Source organism: Capricornis sumatraensis, chromosome 6 (genome assembly GCF_032405125.1).
Source record: "Capricornis sumatraensis isolate serow.1 chromosome 6, serow.2, whole genome shotgun sequence".
Taxonomy (NCBI): Eukaryota; Metazoa; Chordata; class Mammalia; order Artiodactyla; family Bovidae; genus Capricornis; species Capricornis sumatraensis.
The window spans coordinates 78,655,967-78,671,034 of NC_091074.1; the positions used below are offsets into that span (position 1 = coordinate 78,655,967).

The 15,068-nt window shown below is 57.6% G+C and overlaps 1 protein-coding gene across 3 annotated transcripts in view; it reads left to right on the top strand.

Annotated features, from left to right (window-relative positions):
* The window catches only part of BMP1 (bone morphogenetic protein 1), a 45,621-nt gene extending 32,183 nt beyond the window's left edge, over window positions 1–13,438 (top strand). For 2 of the 3 annotated variants that reach the window (XM_068974663.1, XM_068974664.1), the window contains exons 15-20: window positions 533–713; window positions 4,649–4,774; window positions 7,781–7,908; window positions 8,252–8,465; window positions 10,455–10,705; window positions 12,881–13,438. In XM_068974663.1, coding sequence (XP_068830764.1) covers window positions 533–713; window positions 4,649–4,774; window positions 7,781–7,908; window positions 8,252–8,465; window positions 10,455–10,705; window positions 12,881–13,015 — 1,035 coding nt within the window. In that variant the 3' untranslated portion in view covers window positions 13,016–13,438. Of the gene's footprint in view, window positions 1–532; window positions 714–3,968; window positions 4,590–4,648; window positions 4,775–7,780; window positions 7,909–8,251; window positions 8,466–10,454; window positions 10,706–12,880 lie in introns of those variants that run through there. The other variant, XM_068974665.1, reaches the window with a different exon arrangement.
* The last annotated feature ends 1,630 nt before the right edge of the window (window positions 13,439–15,068 follow it).

A 15,068-nucleotide genomic window follows, 5' to 3' on the forward strand; every position in this document is an offset into this window, starting at 1 on the left:
CTCCAGGAATGTAGAGATGGAGAGCACCTCAGGGAAGTGGTGGGGCTCAGGGAGGAGGGCCCAGAAGGCCATGGAGCATGTGGCATGTGGGAATGAAGGACATGGAGTCCGGACGCCTTTGGAGAGAGACGGGGCTGGGGGGCTTGTGTGGGGAGCACAGGAGGAACTGACGGGGCGGGGGTGGCACCATTTTTTAATTATTAGATGTGGCGAAAGAGATGTGGGCTTCCCAGGTGGCACTAGTGGCAAAGAACCCGCCTACCCATACAGGAGACACAAGAGACGTGGGTTTGATCCTTGAGCTGGGAAGATCCCCTGGAGGAGGGTATGGCAGCCCACTCCAGTATACTTGCCTGGGAAATCCCATGGACAGAGAAGCCTGGCTGGCTACAGTCTGTGGGGCAGAGTCAGACATGACTGAGCACATACATAGCAAAGGCGAAAGGACCCACAGAACAAGGAGCCTCCCTAGGTGGGGGTGGTCAGGAGTGGCTTCCTGGAGGAGGTGGCCTGGAGCTGTGCTGCCCCACAGGTGTGCAAGTACGATTTTGTGGAGGTGCGCAGTGGACTCACGGCCGACTCCAAGCTGCACGGCAAGTTCTGTGGCTCTGAGAAGCCTGAGGTCATCACCTCCCAGTACAACAACATGCGTGTGGAGTTCAAGTCCGACAATACGGTCTCCAAAAAGGGCTTCAAGGCCCACTTCTTCTCAGGTAACCCTGGACTGCCCCGCTTTGGCCCCCGCCTCCCCTTCTTACTGCCGCTGCACCCCCTGCACTCCCAGCCCCTCTGGTGCCGGGTGGCACGGTCTGTCCCCTGCTCCCCCCACTAGCCCTCCACCACCAGGCCAGCCCCTTCCTGCCTGAACTCTATTCCTGAGCCCTCAGAGCGGTATGGGAGCCACCCTGAGGCCGGGCAGTACATAGACGTGCAGAACAGAAGGGAGAGGGCACTCCAGGACTAAGGAGCCCCAAAAGAGGGGAAGCCCTGGGAACAGGGAGCACAGTGAGGTGGACATTGCCCTAGGCAGAGGAGGAGGGTGTTTGTGTTGGACTGTGGGGCAGATTATCTGGCAGTGGTTGGATCTTTAATCAGACCCTGCATGTGCCAAGTGGGGTCATACCGGGGGCTTCACAAGAGATGAGGAGCCCCTCCCGTCAACCCCAAAGCCTCCCCACTCCCCAGGACCCACGGTGGGGGGATTCAGATCCAATCAGCACTTGTCTGTTGAGAGCTGCCGCATGTAAGGCTAGGGGGTCAGTCCCTTTGATGGCCCCATCTCCGGGCAGACTCAATGATAGTTAGAGCACCTGCCCAGCCTCTCCGAGCAGACCTCCAGGGGTCCCCAGACACCTCTCCTCTGCTTTAGTAACCCCCAGTCCTTCACCTGGGACTAGGCTGGGAGGAGGCTGGTAGTCTTCTGGAGGCAGTAGGACCTGGGACACTGACAGCGTTTAGGGTGGGAGAGAGTGTGGGGGGGGCGGTGTGGGGGGCATGGACTGGCTGGAGTGGCCCAGGGGTCCTTAGCACACTTAGTGGGCCGGGCATGGGTGGCAGAAAGGCCAGAAGCCCCCGGCCGGGTCCCTGCCGCCTTCCTTCTCCCCTCCTCTGCCCAGAGTCCTGCATCCTTGAGCCCCCTGTGGCTGCCCTGCACCCCCGCCTACCCCATGGATGCCATGCACTGTCCCTGTGCACTGGTTCCCTGCTTGGCACTGCCAGCCACCCTGCTCTGCATACAGTGCCCCGGCCCTGGCCCCACTGCTGGCTGAGACCACCCCGCAATGCAAATCCCTCTCTTCCCTGGGGACACCCCCAGAACTCCTCAAGGTGCTCACCAGAGGGCCGAGGGGATGTAACATCTATACTCAGAGGTGGGCTCGGCGCCAGAGAAACCATTACCTGCTTACTCTTGTCTCTTCCTGCCCTTCTGTTGCTCTAGTTTTGGGGGGTGGCGGGGGGACCAGTACTGCATCTGTCAGACCTAGAGCCCAGGGCTCTCCACCCATGGTTGCTGCCCTGCCCTGGCACACCACTGTGTGCACCCAACCCTCAGCCCTGCATAGATGCACGCACACATACACACACACACACACATGCACGCACACATGCAGTGCCCTTTTGCACAAGAAACCTGCAGAGGACCCTCGCCACTGGGCATCAAGGTTCAGCCCTCAGGGCCCCCTGGGGTTCCTGACTCTGGCCCCTCAGGAGAGGGGCTGTTTGGACTTTGGGACACCCAGCAAGGAGACCATAAGGCAAGAAGAAGAGAGAGCCTGAAGACCTTCAGTGTGACCCCAGCCACCTTCCGGGGCATTTGGCACTGGAGGGTGAGTGCCATCTTCTTGTCCCAGCCTGTGTCCACCCCTGCTCCTGCCCTTCTTGCAACCTGCATTCTTGGCTCCCAGAAGAGGCCACTCCCACCACCACCATGCCAGAGCCTCGCCCCAGGCACTGTAGCAGGCCCTCCTCGGGGCTCTCACTGCCGCACTCAGCCACGCTCTCCCACTCAGTTGTTCACTGGGCAAGTATCTCTTTGACCCCTACAATGTGCCAGGCATCATACTTGGTATTTAGGGGAAATACAAGGAAGGTTTGAGGGTCAATTTCAGGAAAATCTTTGCTCACTCCATGGAGCTGCAACCCCTGAAGCTCCCAGCATAGGGTCACCAGTGTGTTCCTCAGTGAACTCCCAGGATGGGTTGTAGGGTGCTAACCACCCCCACATTTTCACAGGGCTTGTGCAAAGGCAGCTTCCACAGGGCCCTCGCTCAGGGTCCCCCATGGTTCTCTAACTTAGGAGACTGGGGGAAGGACTTGGCAACTCCACCTCTTGACCTTGGGTTTTTCTGGATCCTTCTTGGCCTGAGAGGGGATTGGATAAGCAAGGCCACCTGCGAGTCCATGCTCCGGCCCTCAGGCCCTTCTCCCAAGGGAGACCAAGGACAGGGCTCCTGCTGTCACAGATCCCGCCTGGCCATGTGAGTGCCAGCAGGCATCTTTCTAGCTTGGGGTTCATCTCTGGAATTCTTGTGTTCATCTCACAACCCCCTTCCCTGAATGCCTGCCTCCGTGCCAGGCACCCAGTGCCCAAAATGACTGCAGAGAGACTGGAGAACATGTGTGTGTGACGTACAGCATGCCTGTGACCATGTGTCTCTCTGTGTATTAGTTTCTGTGTTCATGGGAGTGTGCATGTTCAGACCCACCCGAGCCGGAGCAGCTGGATGTATGAGCCCTCTGCAGGTCGCTGGTCAGCCCAGGGTCTCTGCGTTCAAGTGTGTCTCTGTTTGTAGCCACGTGTAGGGCCCTGAGGGCAGCTGTCCCCCCTGTGTTTGCACCTGCGTGTGCTTCCTCACATGTGAGGAGTGAGCAGCCAGCATCTGTCTGCGTGTGCACATGTGCACAGGTGGCTGATGGCCGATGTGTGTGCATGTGGTGTCTGTGTGAGAGGGGCTGGTGTGTATCCTGTGCACGTGTGTGTGTGTGTCCCTGTGGGTGGGTGTCTGTGCTGCCGGATCAGGAGGACAGTGCAGGGTGAGGGATCCAGTGTCTGTTGCTGTGTTGATGTGAGGGTGTGTCTGTCTGTAACACACTCTGTAGCCACAGCACCAGGAGGACAGAGCCAAGCTCTGGATCAGGCCCCTTCCCATGGACCGCTCCCCTCTGCCAGACTTCAGTCTCCTTCCCCAGCGTGCGGCCTCTTCCTCACACTCAGGCCTTGTCCCTGCCGCAGGCTTCCTCCCACCCGTCCCCTGTCGCTGTGCCTCGCCCCTACCCCGCTGCCCATCCGTGACCTGGCTGCGCCGGACATGGCCGTCCTGCATGTGTGTCCCGCTGCCCCCCCACCCCGCCCCTTGCCCTGCCCATGGACCCCCGCCTCGGAGCCAGGCCTGGTTTTCACTGCTCTCCCTCCCTGGCCCCCGCCCTCCACCCCCCGGTCCCTTTTCTCCTTCTCTCTCTCGTTTCAGAAAAGAGGCCAGCTCTGCAGCCCCCCCGGGGACGCCCCCACCAGCTCAAATTCCGAGTGCAGAAAAGAAACCGGACCCCCCAGTGAGGCCAGCCTGGCCTCCCGGACTCTTTGTTACTCAGGAACCTCACCTTGGACGGAATGGGCTGGGGGCTTTGCAGCCGCCCACCCCCACCTCCGCTCGGCCTTGCCGGCCCACCTCCCTCTGGCCGGACAGAACTGGTGCTCTCCTCGCCCCCACCCCCCTCACATGGACAGGGGCCCCTCCTTGCCCCCCGCCCCCTCCCATTTTGATGGTGTCTGTGACATTTCCTGTTGTGAAGTAAAAGAGGGACCCCTGCGTCCTGCTCCTTTCTCTTGCAGTCTGCTTGTCCATGTGTCTGTTTTTCCACTTGTCCGTCTGTCCAGTAAGCAGGTAATGGTAGAGGGTGCCCATGCTGGTCAGCTCCAGACCCCAAGCCTCCCTCCATCCATTTCAACTTTCTCTCTGCACAGCTGGGCCTTCTCAGCTGGCTCTGCATGAGGCAGTGCCCTGGACCCCCACCATCGCCTTGACCTCTGCTCCCTGCCCTGCCTCCCCCAGGGTGGGGAGGATGCCCGGCCAGGCCCCCCACTTCCCTTGGGGTGCCACTGCCCTTGGCCCGTGCACAGACCGGTCCTTCCTTGCTTGCTCCCCTGCAGACAAGGACGAGTGCTCCAAGGACAACGGCGGCTGCCAGCAGGACTGCGTCAACACCTTCGGCAGCTACGAGTGCCAGTGTCGCAGTGGCTTCGTCCTCCACGACAACAAGCATGACTGCAAGGAAGGTAAGTAGCCCGAGTGCCCATGGCCAGCTGGCAGCCTGAGAGCCAAGACCGTGGAAAGGGCTCAGAGATGCCCTCTCCCTCGGCCTCTGTTTGGACTCAAGAAGCTGAGTGACCTCTGAGGTCACCTCGTTTCGCCTTCCATGCTCCTCCCTCCACCAGCAACATTCAAGACACACACACTTACGGAGGCGAGGGGCTTGCGGCTACCCACAGGCCCTGTTGTCAAGCTGATCTGGTAACTAGCGCTCCTTCAAATCCATGTTCAGGTGTGTCTCTTTGTTCCAGCCTCCCTCTGTCAGGGAGGTGAGCTGGGACAGTGGTGAAGAGCTGGGCTCTGGAGCCAGGCTGCCTGGCCTAGCCCCACCTCTTAGCCAGCTGTGGGCCCTGAGCCGCTGAATCCCTCCCTCCACACCTGGATTTGCTCGTAGGTGCTGCCTGGTTGGGCGGTGACACCGTGATGTGCTCCGAGAAGTGCCCGGCTCGTAGCAAGCACGATCACGTGTGTCACCATTACTGGTCACGTACTCTGACCCCTAGGGACACCTAGAACAGGGCTGCGGCCTCCCCGACATTGAGGCTCTGCAGAAGCTCAAAAACAGTTCTCGTGTCCTCTCCCATATCACATGATGCCTCCTCTTCGTACACAGTACAACCCCGGCCTGCTCCCTCTGATCACTACCACTGTGGCCCATGCCAGCTGGCGATGCACTGTCCCCAGCTACACAACGCAGACTCGCCTTTGACCTTGAGTGTCTGTGTGCTCTTGGGCCAGTCCCTGCACCCTCTGAGTTCAACTGTCTCACTCATGAGGTGGCCCTAAGCTTTTGAGCCCCTGCTTTGAGCACTTAGCACAGGGCCTGGCAGCTGCCTCTTCCACACCGTCACTGTGTGGACAACCAAGGTGCCAGTAAATAAACTGCCAACTAGAATAAACACAGTTGAAGCCCTGAGTAGACACTCCAGAGCTTTTCACCCCTACTTCAGTCTCCCAGACACGGAGTTCACCTGACTCATGGAGCCCCCACAGCTTTTAGCTAGGGGGAGGACCTTCTTCTGATGCTCTTTCTAAACTGCATGCTATCTCTGTGCTCTCAATGAAAATGAAGGTTTTGCTAAGGAACCTTCCGCACCAGCGTCAACAAGAGAGCAGAAGCAGGTGTAAAATTCCTGGGAGGGTAGCCTGTGTGTGGCTCTGAGTCACTTGAGAAGCACACATGGTTCCTTACTCAAGTGATAGGCTAGCAACAAATCAGTATTTCCTGACCACCCCCCCCCCCCCCCGCCAGCAGAGGGTGCAGCACCGTGCAAAGTTCTATGGGGAATTAAAGATGGGGACCCCTCTGCTCTCGAGGAGACTGCTATCTAGCTGGGAAGAGAAGCAGGTGTGGAAATAAATTAGAGGGCGGGGAATACCAGTAAAAGTGGGGAGATAGTGAGTGTGGACAAGGAAAGCTGAAGATGAGTAATAGAAGCAGCTCATAGCTCAAACGTGGAGACCAGCAGCTCCACACAGCCCGAGAGGGCCCTGTTCCTCTCTGGACCCTGGCGGCCTTGCATTCATCCTGTGAGCCTCTGACTATAGGCGCAGCTGTGTGGGCTGCACACCACCCACCCCTTTTTCCTTCTCATCCCAGCAGTGCACTGGCTTTTCCTCAGAGGGACCTGTCAGATTGGGTGATAAGGAATAAAGAGCATTAGCATTTCAGTTGGAGTTGTGAGGCTGTGCTTTTCCGAGGCAGAAAGCAGATTGCCATGGATCAAGGAGTCATGAGCAGTGTGAACGTGACATCGCACGTTTTCTTGAAGAAAAGGGAGATACGAGGGATGGTAGTCAGAAGGGAGTGTTGTTTTAGGATGCGAAAAGTATAGGAAGGTTCGTGGGCTGGATGAGCTGGCAGAGAGAGCGAGCGTGGGTAACGTGTGATACAGAGGTCCCCGGATGGTGGGCAGCAGTGAGCTCCAGCTCATGAAGGAAAATCTACTCCTGCCCAGGGTGAGGGGCACCTTCTCTGAGATGAGGCAGGAAGGAAGGTGAGTGGAAAGGTGAGTTTGCAGGTAGGGGTCAGGAAGTTGAAGTTGTTCATATTTGCAGACTCTGCCTTTCCCCGGGAGGCAAGAGGTGAGGTGGTCTGCTGGGAGGGGGAGCTGGGAGTTGAGGAGAGGGCCAAAGGTTTGGAGCTGAGGAGGTGAGAGATGGAGCTGGTGAAGGGTGAGTCCAAAGAATACCAAGCAGTGGGGGCCCAGCCACACTTAGAGACCACAAAGGGGGTTTTCCAAGATGGTACAATTCAAGCATGGCCATTGATGAGCAATCGGGGTGATGGGCCATGTGGTCCAGCTGATAGAGAAGCAAGGTAAGTAAGCCCAGGAGGAAGTATTGGGAGAAACCAGAAGGATCAGCACCGTGGAGGTCTCTCTAAAGTTGACAAGGTGTTAAGGGAAATGGGGGGGGGGGTGCACTGGCACTGAGTGCCCTGGAAGAATGAGAGGTGGCCACCAGCACCAAGAATTTGTGGGTGATGGCAGAGCCTCGTGGGGAAGGAAGTGAGAACTCAGAACTGAGAAGGTCAGGGGAGGTCAGCGTGTGGGTGGACCATCCATGGGTTTGCTGACGTCACCTAGGATGGTAGCAGGAGTGGAGTGGAGAGAACTGAGTCAGGTGCCAAAGTCTTCTGTGAATACGGAAGCATGGCAGGAGATCAGAGGATGGGGGCAGAGGAGGTGTGGCCAGATGGCTTCAAAGGTCCACAGGCTACCTGGGAGGGCTGCTTCCATAGGTGCTGCCAGGCGAGGACCAGCTTGGAACCAAGCAGCCAGATTTCCCCAGGCTGGATGGCTGAATAGAAAACAAGTCGTGTGAGCCTTCAGCTCATTTCTAAGTGGAAGACAAGAGAAACAAGAAAGGAGTGGGTGGGAGGGAGGAAACGGCTTCCTTCCTTTCTTCATAGGGGCCATTAGAACCCAGGGGTCCCCACTGATCCCCTTCCCTGCCTCACCTCCCCACAGCGGGCTGTGACCACAAGGTGACATCCAGCAGCGGCACCATCACCAGTCCCAACTGGCCTGACAAGTACCCCAGCAAGAAGGAGTGTACCTGGGCCATCTCTAGCACCCCTGGGCACCGGGTCAAGCTGGTAAGGTGCCACTCCCAGGCCTGCTCCTCCATGCCATCTACGCATCACCTACTTCCCATCAGCGCCAAAGCCTCATGTCACTCAGAGTACCTTAGGCTGGCGACTGGCTGAGCCCACAGGGCCAGCATCCCTGTGGGAACTGCAAGTCTAGCCTGGACAGAGGCCCTTTCCCCAGCATCATGGTGGGGTATACCTTCCATTGCCCCATTCCTAGGTCCTCCCTCTCCCCATCCACCAGCAGCGGCCACTGTCCTGAACTGGGGTCCAGAGGTCTTGGTTTGTTGCCCACGTCTCCTGCCCTTGGCCGTATTCCTGATTCTCTGTTCTCCCTCACACCCTCCAGACCTTCATGGAGATGGACATCGAGTCCCAGCCTGAGTGTGCCTATGACCACCTGGAGGTGTATGACGGGCGTGACGCCAAGGCCCCCGTCCTGGGCCGCTTCTGCGGCAGCAAGAAGCCCGAGCCTGTCCTGGCCACCGGCAACCGCATGTTCCTGCGCTTCTACTCTGACAACTCCGTGCAGAGGAAGGGCTTCCAGGCGTCCCACTCCACAGGTGATCCCCACTGCAGGCCAGGTGCCCTCATGCAGTCATTTGTCCTGAAGGCATCTGCTGATTCTGGTCTCAAATGCAGACTGGGGGCTTGGATGGGGGGTTTACAAATAGCTCCTGAAGACAGACAGGCCCAGCCCCTGGCCAGGTGGGGAGACAGCATGTCCTGAAGGCTGCTAAGCTGATTTCTGCGTCAGGACCTTTGCACCAGCAGTTCTGTGGCTTGAAACACCTAAAATCATCTTCCCTGGAATCATTGCTCTATCTCATTATTTGAGACTCAGCTCAAATGCCTCCTTAGTATAGAGACCTTCCTTGCCCATCTAATATAAAGCAATACCCTCTTCTTTTTTTTATATATCATTCAGCTTTATTTTCACCAACGTGCTTATTTTCACCAACTGGAATTATCTTATATATTTGTTTACTTGCTTATTATCTACTCTCCTTGCCCCCCTAGAAGTAAACCTTCACAGAGCAGGAACTTTCTGTCTTGGCCCTGCTGTCTTTGTAGCAACTAGACTAGTTCTTGGCCCCAGTAGGTGCTCAAAAAATATTTACTGAATATTTTTTAAAATATTACTGAAAGCAAAGTAAGCCTTCTGGGCAAAGGAGGGTAAGTCCTGATTTGGGGTATGAAGGTCAGAAAACAGGGCAGTAACAACAAGGGGTAGAGAACCCAGAGATGGGGAGGGAATCTCTGGAGTCCCTAGTGGCAGGACACTTGACTGTGCAGTGGCCCATCCACATCCCACCCCCCAAATCCACTCGTTCATTCATTAACACGCAGCATGTATGTCACAGCATCCTGAGCGTGGGTCACAAAATGAACGAAGCAGACAAACCTCAGTCCTTGAGGGATTTGCTCTGCATCTACTCGTTCATTTATTCAACAACTTTTTATGGAGCCCTGGCCCCCTGCAGGGGACTCAGAGGGGCATGAGGAAATGAATCAGCCATGAGCCCTTCACCTTGCCCACCTGGGAACCCGCAGCCTGGGGGTGAGACGGGACCCAGACAGATAATTCCAACAGAAGACAAAACACGATCAGGGCCTTGCTCTGGGTATGAGATGATGGGTCATTGCAGGCGGGAGAGGAGCCCAAGCACAGCCACAACTCCAGATAGCTCTGGGTGTACATAAGTGAATGCAGGTCATGTAGTGTGGCTAGAGCAGTGGGCATGTGATGACAGCAGTCAACTGGGGATGGTGTGGCTGCAGAGAAAGGCTATAGCCTAGTCCTGCGAGGCCTGGGATGTCAGGCCAGCCGTGGTCTCTGAGGGCTTGGTAGGCTTCTTGGAGTCTTGAGCTACCTGTTGGGGAGGTCGCAGAACTGATGGGTCCACAGCCTCCCCTCCTTCCCTTCAGCTCAGGCCTGCCCACCTACTTCTCTCCCCCACAACCCCCACTGTGAGCCCAGGTGTCCTGGAGGCCAGAGGACATTCAGAGAAGTTGTACACGGATGGCCTTGCCCTCGTCGGCCCCTCCCAGCACAGGGTCACACACTGGAGGCCCGGAACTCCATATGGCTCTCAGAGCTGCTATGTTTGGCCCACAATGTGTTTTTTAAAAACCTGAGCCAACATTTAAAAATTAGGAGTTTTCACATAAAACCCAGATGGACATCTTCTCGCTTAAGAACGGGAGCTCTGGCGTCACAGAGCCCGCATTCTTCCATGACAGCTATCAACTGGAGCAAATTAGCAACGTTCTCTTGCAACAAGTGCACCCTCCCTGGGGCCTCCATGGAGAACGGCCTTTCACCCGCCGTGTCCCCGGGCCTCTGTGGGCATCTCTCCAGAGAAAGAGCAGCAGAGCACTAGTTCCAGGCCAAGTCCTGGGCTGGATCCAAACCCACCTATCTCTAGCCATGTGGCGCTGTCCCAGGGCCTCCATCCGGCCAGGAGGGCTGCACGTGGGGAGGGACAGTGCCTGGGCCACGACTGTGCTCCGGGGCGGCAGCTGACCTTGTGTCCCCCTCCTCCCTCTAGAGTGTGGTGGCCAGGTTCGGGCAGAGGTGAAGACCAAGGACCTTTACTCCCACGCCCAGTTTGGCGACAACAACTACCCGGGGGGAGTGGACTGTGAGTGGGTCATTGTAGCCGAGGAAGGCTACGGCGTGGAGCTGGTGTTCCAGACCTTCGAGGTGGAAGAGGAGAGCGACTGCGGCTATGACTACATGGAGCTCTTCGACGGCTATGACAGCACTGCCCCCAGGCTGGGACGCTACTGTGGCTCAGGGGTGAGGCCCCCACGCTCCTCACCTCTTTCTCCCAGTGCAGGGACCCCGTGCCTCTGTAGACGTGTGCAGCAGCCCCTGACTGGCACTTTGCAGGAGCCAGAGGTCCAGCCTGCTGGGTCTCCCAGCTCACAAAGGCCCACCTGGCCCTGGGCCATCCCCACCCAGGAAACCAGGTCGTTTCTGGCTGACACTGAGGTTCCTGCAGCCTCTGGGATAGACCCTACCCTGACCCAAGCCTGCTCAGCACCACTTCAGTTGGGTCTCCAAGGCAGTTTACACTGGAGTTCCCTCTGCCCCCTCATTCCCTTGCCCTGGTCCAGAGGCAGCTGAGCAGGGCCCGGAATGAGGGCAGAGGCTGGGGCAAGAGCCAGGGCCCAGAGCTGAGCTGAGCCGCGCTGGGCAGTTATCCTGGCCGAGCCATAACAATACCCTCATCTCTTCCACTGCCAGTTTCTCTTCTTGGTGACAGGCCAGCTGGTCCCTAAGCATATTGGTGCTGCTGTCCAAGCAGACATTGAGCATCATTTCTTGGTCCATAAAATGGTACTTTCAGAGGCAGTGGGCAAGAATTTTCTTGATGGGGTTTTAACTAAGGTCACAGGAAAACCACAGAGGTGGATTTATTTTCTTCCAGGCAGAGCCTGTGAATTCTTTGGTGTTTTTTTCTTTTCTTTTCTTTTCTTTTTTAATCCTCTCTTCCTTCAGAGAATGCCATCTTCTCCTTCCCATTCTACATACCCACACACACTTTGGCACATGTACTCACACTCATATGTACACTCAGACATGCCCTCCTGCCCATCACTTCCTGCTCCCCTGCCTCTCATGGCCGTGCTCTAGGACAGCCTGGGTGCCCCAGAAAGGGTTAATCTTCCCAGGAGCTGCAGCAGCTGCTGGACCCAGCATTGGCCAGTGCAATCTCCCCTTAGGAGCAGAGCTTCGGCCTTTGTCAACTGGCAAAGGCTGGATAGGACTGGGACAGAGTTGGGGGGATGGGGACATGGAGCACACAGCCCCCTTGCTGACCGGGCTCAGCTGCTCTGGATCCCTGGGCTGCCAAGCGAGCGCCCCCTCACCTCTCTGCCCTTTGCATCTCCCTTGACCTGACACCTTCGGGTGAGTCACACACCAAATTGGGTGTCCCCAGGTGGCTTCTTGCAGAGACTGCCATCAGGCTGGAGCCAGCGGGAGGGGACTGGGGAGGGAACCCAGTTCCGTCAAGGCTTCCTGGCATGGTTGCTGGAAATATCCCCAAGGTTCTCGGAAATGATCCTTTCCACGCCTCGAGGGCCAGGGCCTCCGTGTGCTGATGCTCCATGGGCGGCTGCCACTCAGCGCTGCACACAGAGGCAAGGAGGGGCTTGCAGGAGCCTCAGAAAGGGCATCACCTGGAGCCCACCATGGCCCGCGTCTGAGGAGGGGAGGAGGGGAGAGGCCGAGTCCAGGTCTGGGGACCCAGCTGTCCGGTCTTCTCCAAGAGACAGCTGGATTGCAAGAAGGCAGCTGACAAATTACTCCCTTTGCAAATCCCTTTGCAAAACCCTGACACAGGCATTCTCTCATTTGTCTCCCCTGCCCCCCGCCACCTCCACCCACCTTTCTAGACTTGGAGAGCAGAGAGCATTTGCTCCTTCCTATTTGCTTTTGAGGGGAGTGAGGCCCAGAGAGGAGCAGTGCATTGCCTGAGACTTCACAACTAACTAGTTAGGCACTGGGTACAGAATGGAAGTGTGACTCTGAACTTAAGACCAGCCCCCGGTACCTTCCCTACTCCAGTGTGCGTGCTAAGTCACTTCAGTCATGTCTGACTCTTTGTAATGCCATGGACTGTAGCCTGCCAGGCTCCTCTGTCCATGGGAGTCTCCAGGCAAGAATGCTGCAGTGGGTTGCCATGTCTTCCTCTTGGGAGCCTCCCAACCCAGAGATCACACCCAAGTCTCTTGCATTGGTGTGTGGATTCTTTACCAGCAGAGTCACCTGGGAAGCCCTCCCTCTACTCCAAATGCCCCGTTAAACTCCAGCTCTTAAGAGTCCTCCTCCTGCTTCAAGGCACTGGGGGAACCTGGCGGGAGTCTGAAGCCACCCGCCTCCCTTATAGCCGGAGAACTTGGGGAGGGAAACAACAGTCCCAGCCCCCGGTGCTCAGCCTCATGCCCACCCCCTTTCCTCTAACAGCCTCCTGAGGAGGTGTACTCGGCAGGCGACTCTGTTCTGGTGAAATTCCACTCAGATGACACCATCACCAAAAAAGGCTTCCACCTGCGATACACCAGCACGAAGTTCCAGGACACTCTACACAGCAGAAAGTGACCGCTGCCCTCACACAGCAGGGATGGGAGACCTGCTGCCCTCAGTCACCTGAGATGGACAGCGGGGGGCGGGCAGAAAGTGGGTGCCCTGTCCCAGTCCCCCCGCCCCCTGGTGCCAGGACCTGCGGGCTGACGGTCCTGGTGAAGCTGTCCTCGGGAGGTGGGGCGCTGGACTCCCGCATGAACTGCTGCCCCACGATCCCTTCCTCCCTCGCCCCCAACCCTGGGAGTGGGGCCAGGGCCAGGGTGCCAGAGCTTGCCCTGAGACACTTGAAGTGGCCATTCCTCCCTGGGGGCCCAGCCCGGTATGTGAGGACCCGCCCACCTTCCCCGCCCATCTCCATGCATCCTATTGTGTATAGCCAGTGGCATATCTTCATTGTAATGTATGTCTCCCACCCCTCCCCCTCCCCTGATTTGGTTTTGTTGGAAGCCCCCACCTCCCCCCCCCCCCCCCCCCCGTTTCCTGGGGCGCGAATTTCCGTGCATGTCCCACAGGAGCCACATGCAGCCAGCGGCAGCGGGAGGATGAAGGGGAGGGGGTGGGGGCAACAAGACAGGGCTTCTCTCAGGCCCAGCGGCTGGTCAGCCACACCAGGGCACCCCAGCCAATAAACCGAAAGTGTTACAGCCAGTGTCCTGTGCCAGAGGCTGTCTGGGATGTGGGGGTGGCAGTGGAGGGGGGTGGTGCTGGGCGCACATCTTCCAGATGTGAGTCTGAGGCCTGCGCATAGCCAGGACACCTGGCCTTGCGGGCTGCCCTTCCTGCCTTGATTCCAGGGCCCCTGAGAGTGTGATTTCACACTCGGGCACACACAGATACAGATGCCTTGCACAGTTGAGCCTGCAGGCGCCCTTGTACCTCATAACCCTCCCACACAACCCAAGGGGCAGAACGGAACGTTCTGTAAAGCGGCTGTGCAATGGGAAGGGAGGAGGATGTCAACGGGATGATGGCATGTGTCTGTCTAGACATTCTCCACCGGGGTCTTCTGTCTCAGGGTCCAGGGAGAGCCCACCACCCGGACCCAGAGTACTATCATCAGCCAGAGCAGATCCATCAGTCAACTCCCAGTACCTTCCTTCCTGAAGGTCAGACCCCCAAGTGCTGGCCCCTTGGGACCATCTCTCTTCAGGAAGACAAGAGCTGGACGCTAGGCAGCCACAGAGCAAACATTCCAGCTCTGGCCCCCTCTCCCGAGGCGACCCATGGCTGTGTAATGTCTGGCCTCTCCTTCCTGCCTCTGCCTTCTCCCTCGCCAGCCAACAGTGAGGTACAGACCTCAGACCTGTCTCCCCGGAGGCCAGCAGGAGAAAAACCACATCCCTGCTCCTTCCTTTCAAAGGACCCTCTCTCCCTACTTTCCATGGATCTCACAGGGAAAGAAAACCCAGAGAAGACCCAGCTTCCCTGCCTAGACTGGCTACTCCCAGATTCCAGAGCAAGCCAGTGGTCTGCTCCAAGGCCTGGGGCTCCCTGAGGGCCTCCAGTGGGACTGTGGGTCTTTTCCTGGCCCTAGACTTCTCCCTATAGCAGAGTCAGATGTGCCAGATACTAAATCTGGACTCTAGTGGGGGACCCGCCCCTAGGGAACAGTATGGCATGTCGCATCCCATACTGGTCCTTTAAACAATGGGAACCAGACACACAGCTAGTGTCCAATGTGCAAATAGGCTGATGTGACCCCACGATCAGGCTGCAGCCCTCTCTTCTAGTCCTTACTGCAGGTGAGGGAATGGGTGATGGTTGGAGGGCCAGCTAGGTCCCAGGCTGTGGTGTCATGGCCACCCCTCCACCTCCTCTGACCAGAATGTTCAGCACAGCCCAGAGGACTGTGAACAGAACAGAAAGGCCCCCAAACCACTTGGAGCCGCCCGGGCATCTCATCTGGACACTTTGCCAAACAACCTGGGCTCAGCTCTGTAGCAGAGTTCATTGTCAGTGGTCCCAGCTCTCCTCACCAGTGCCCCTAGGTTGCTTGGAAGCTCAGAGGACCACGCTCTTGGTACACAAGCCACATGTGTGAAGGGAGCCAGGATCCTAGCCCAGGTCC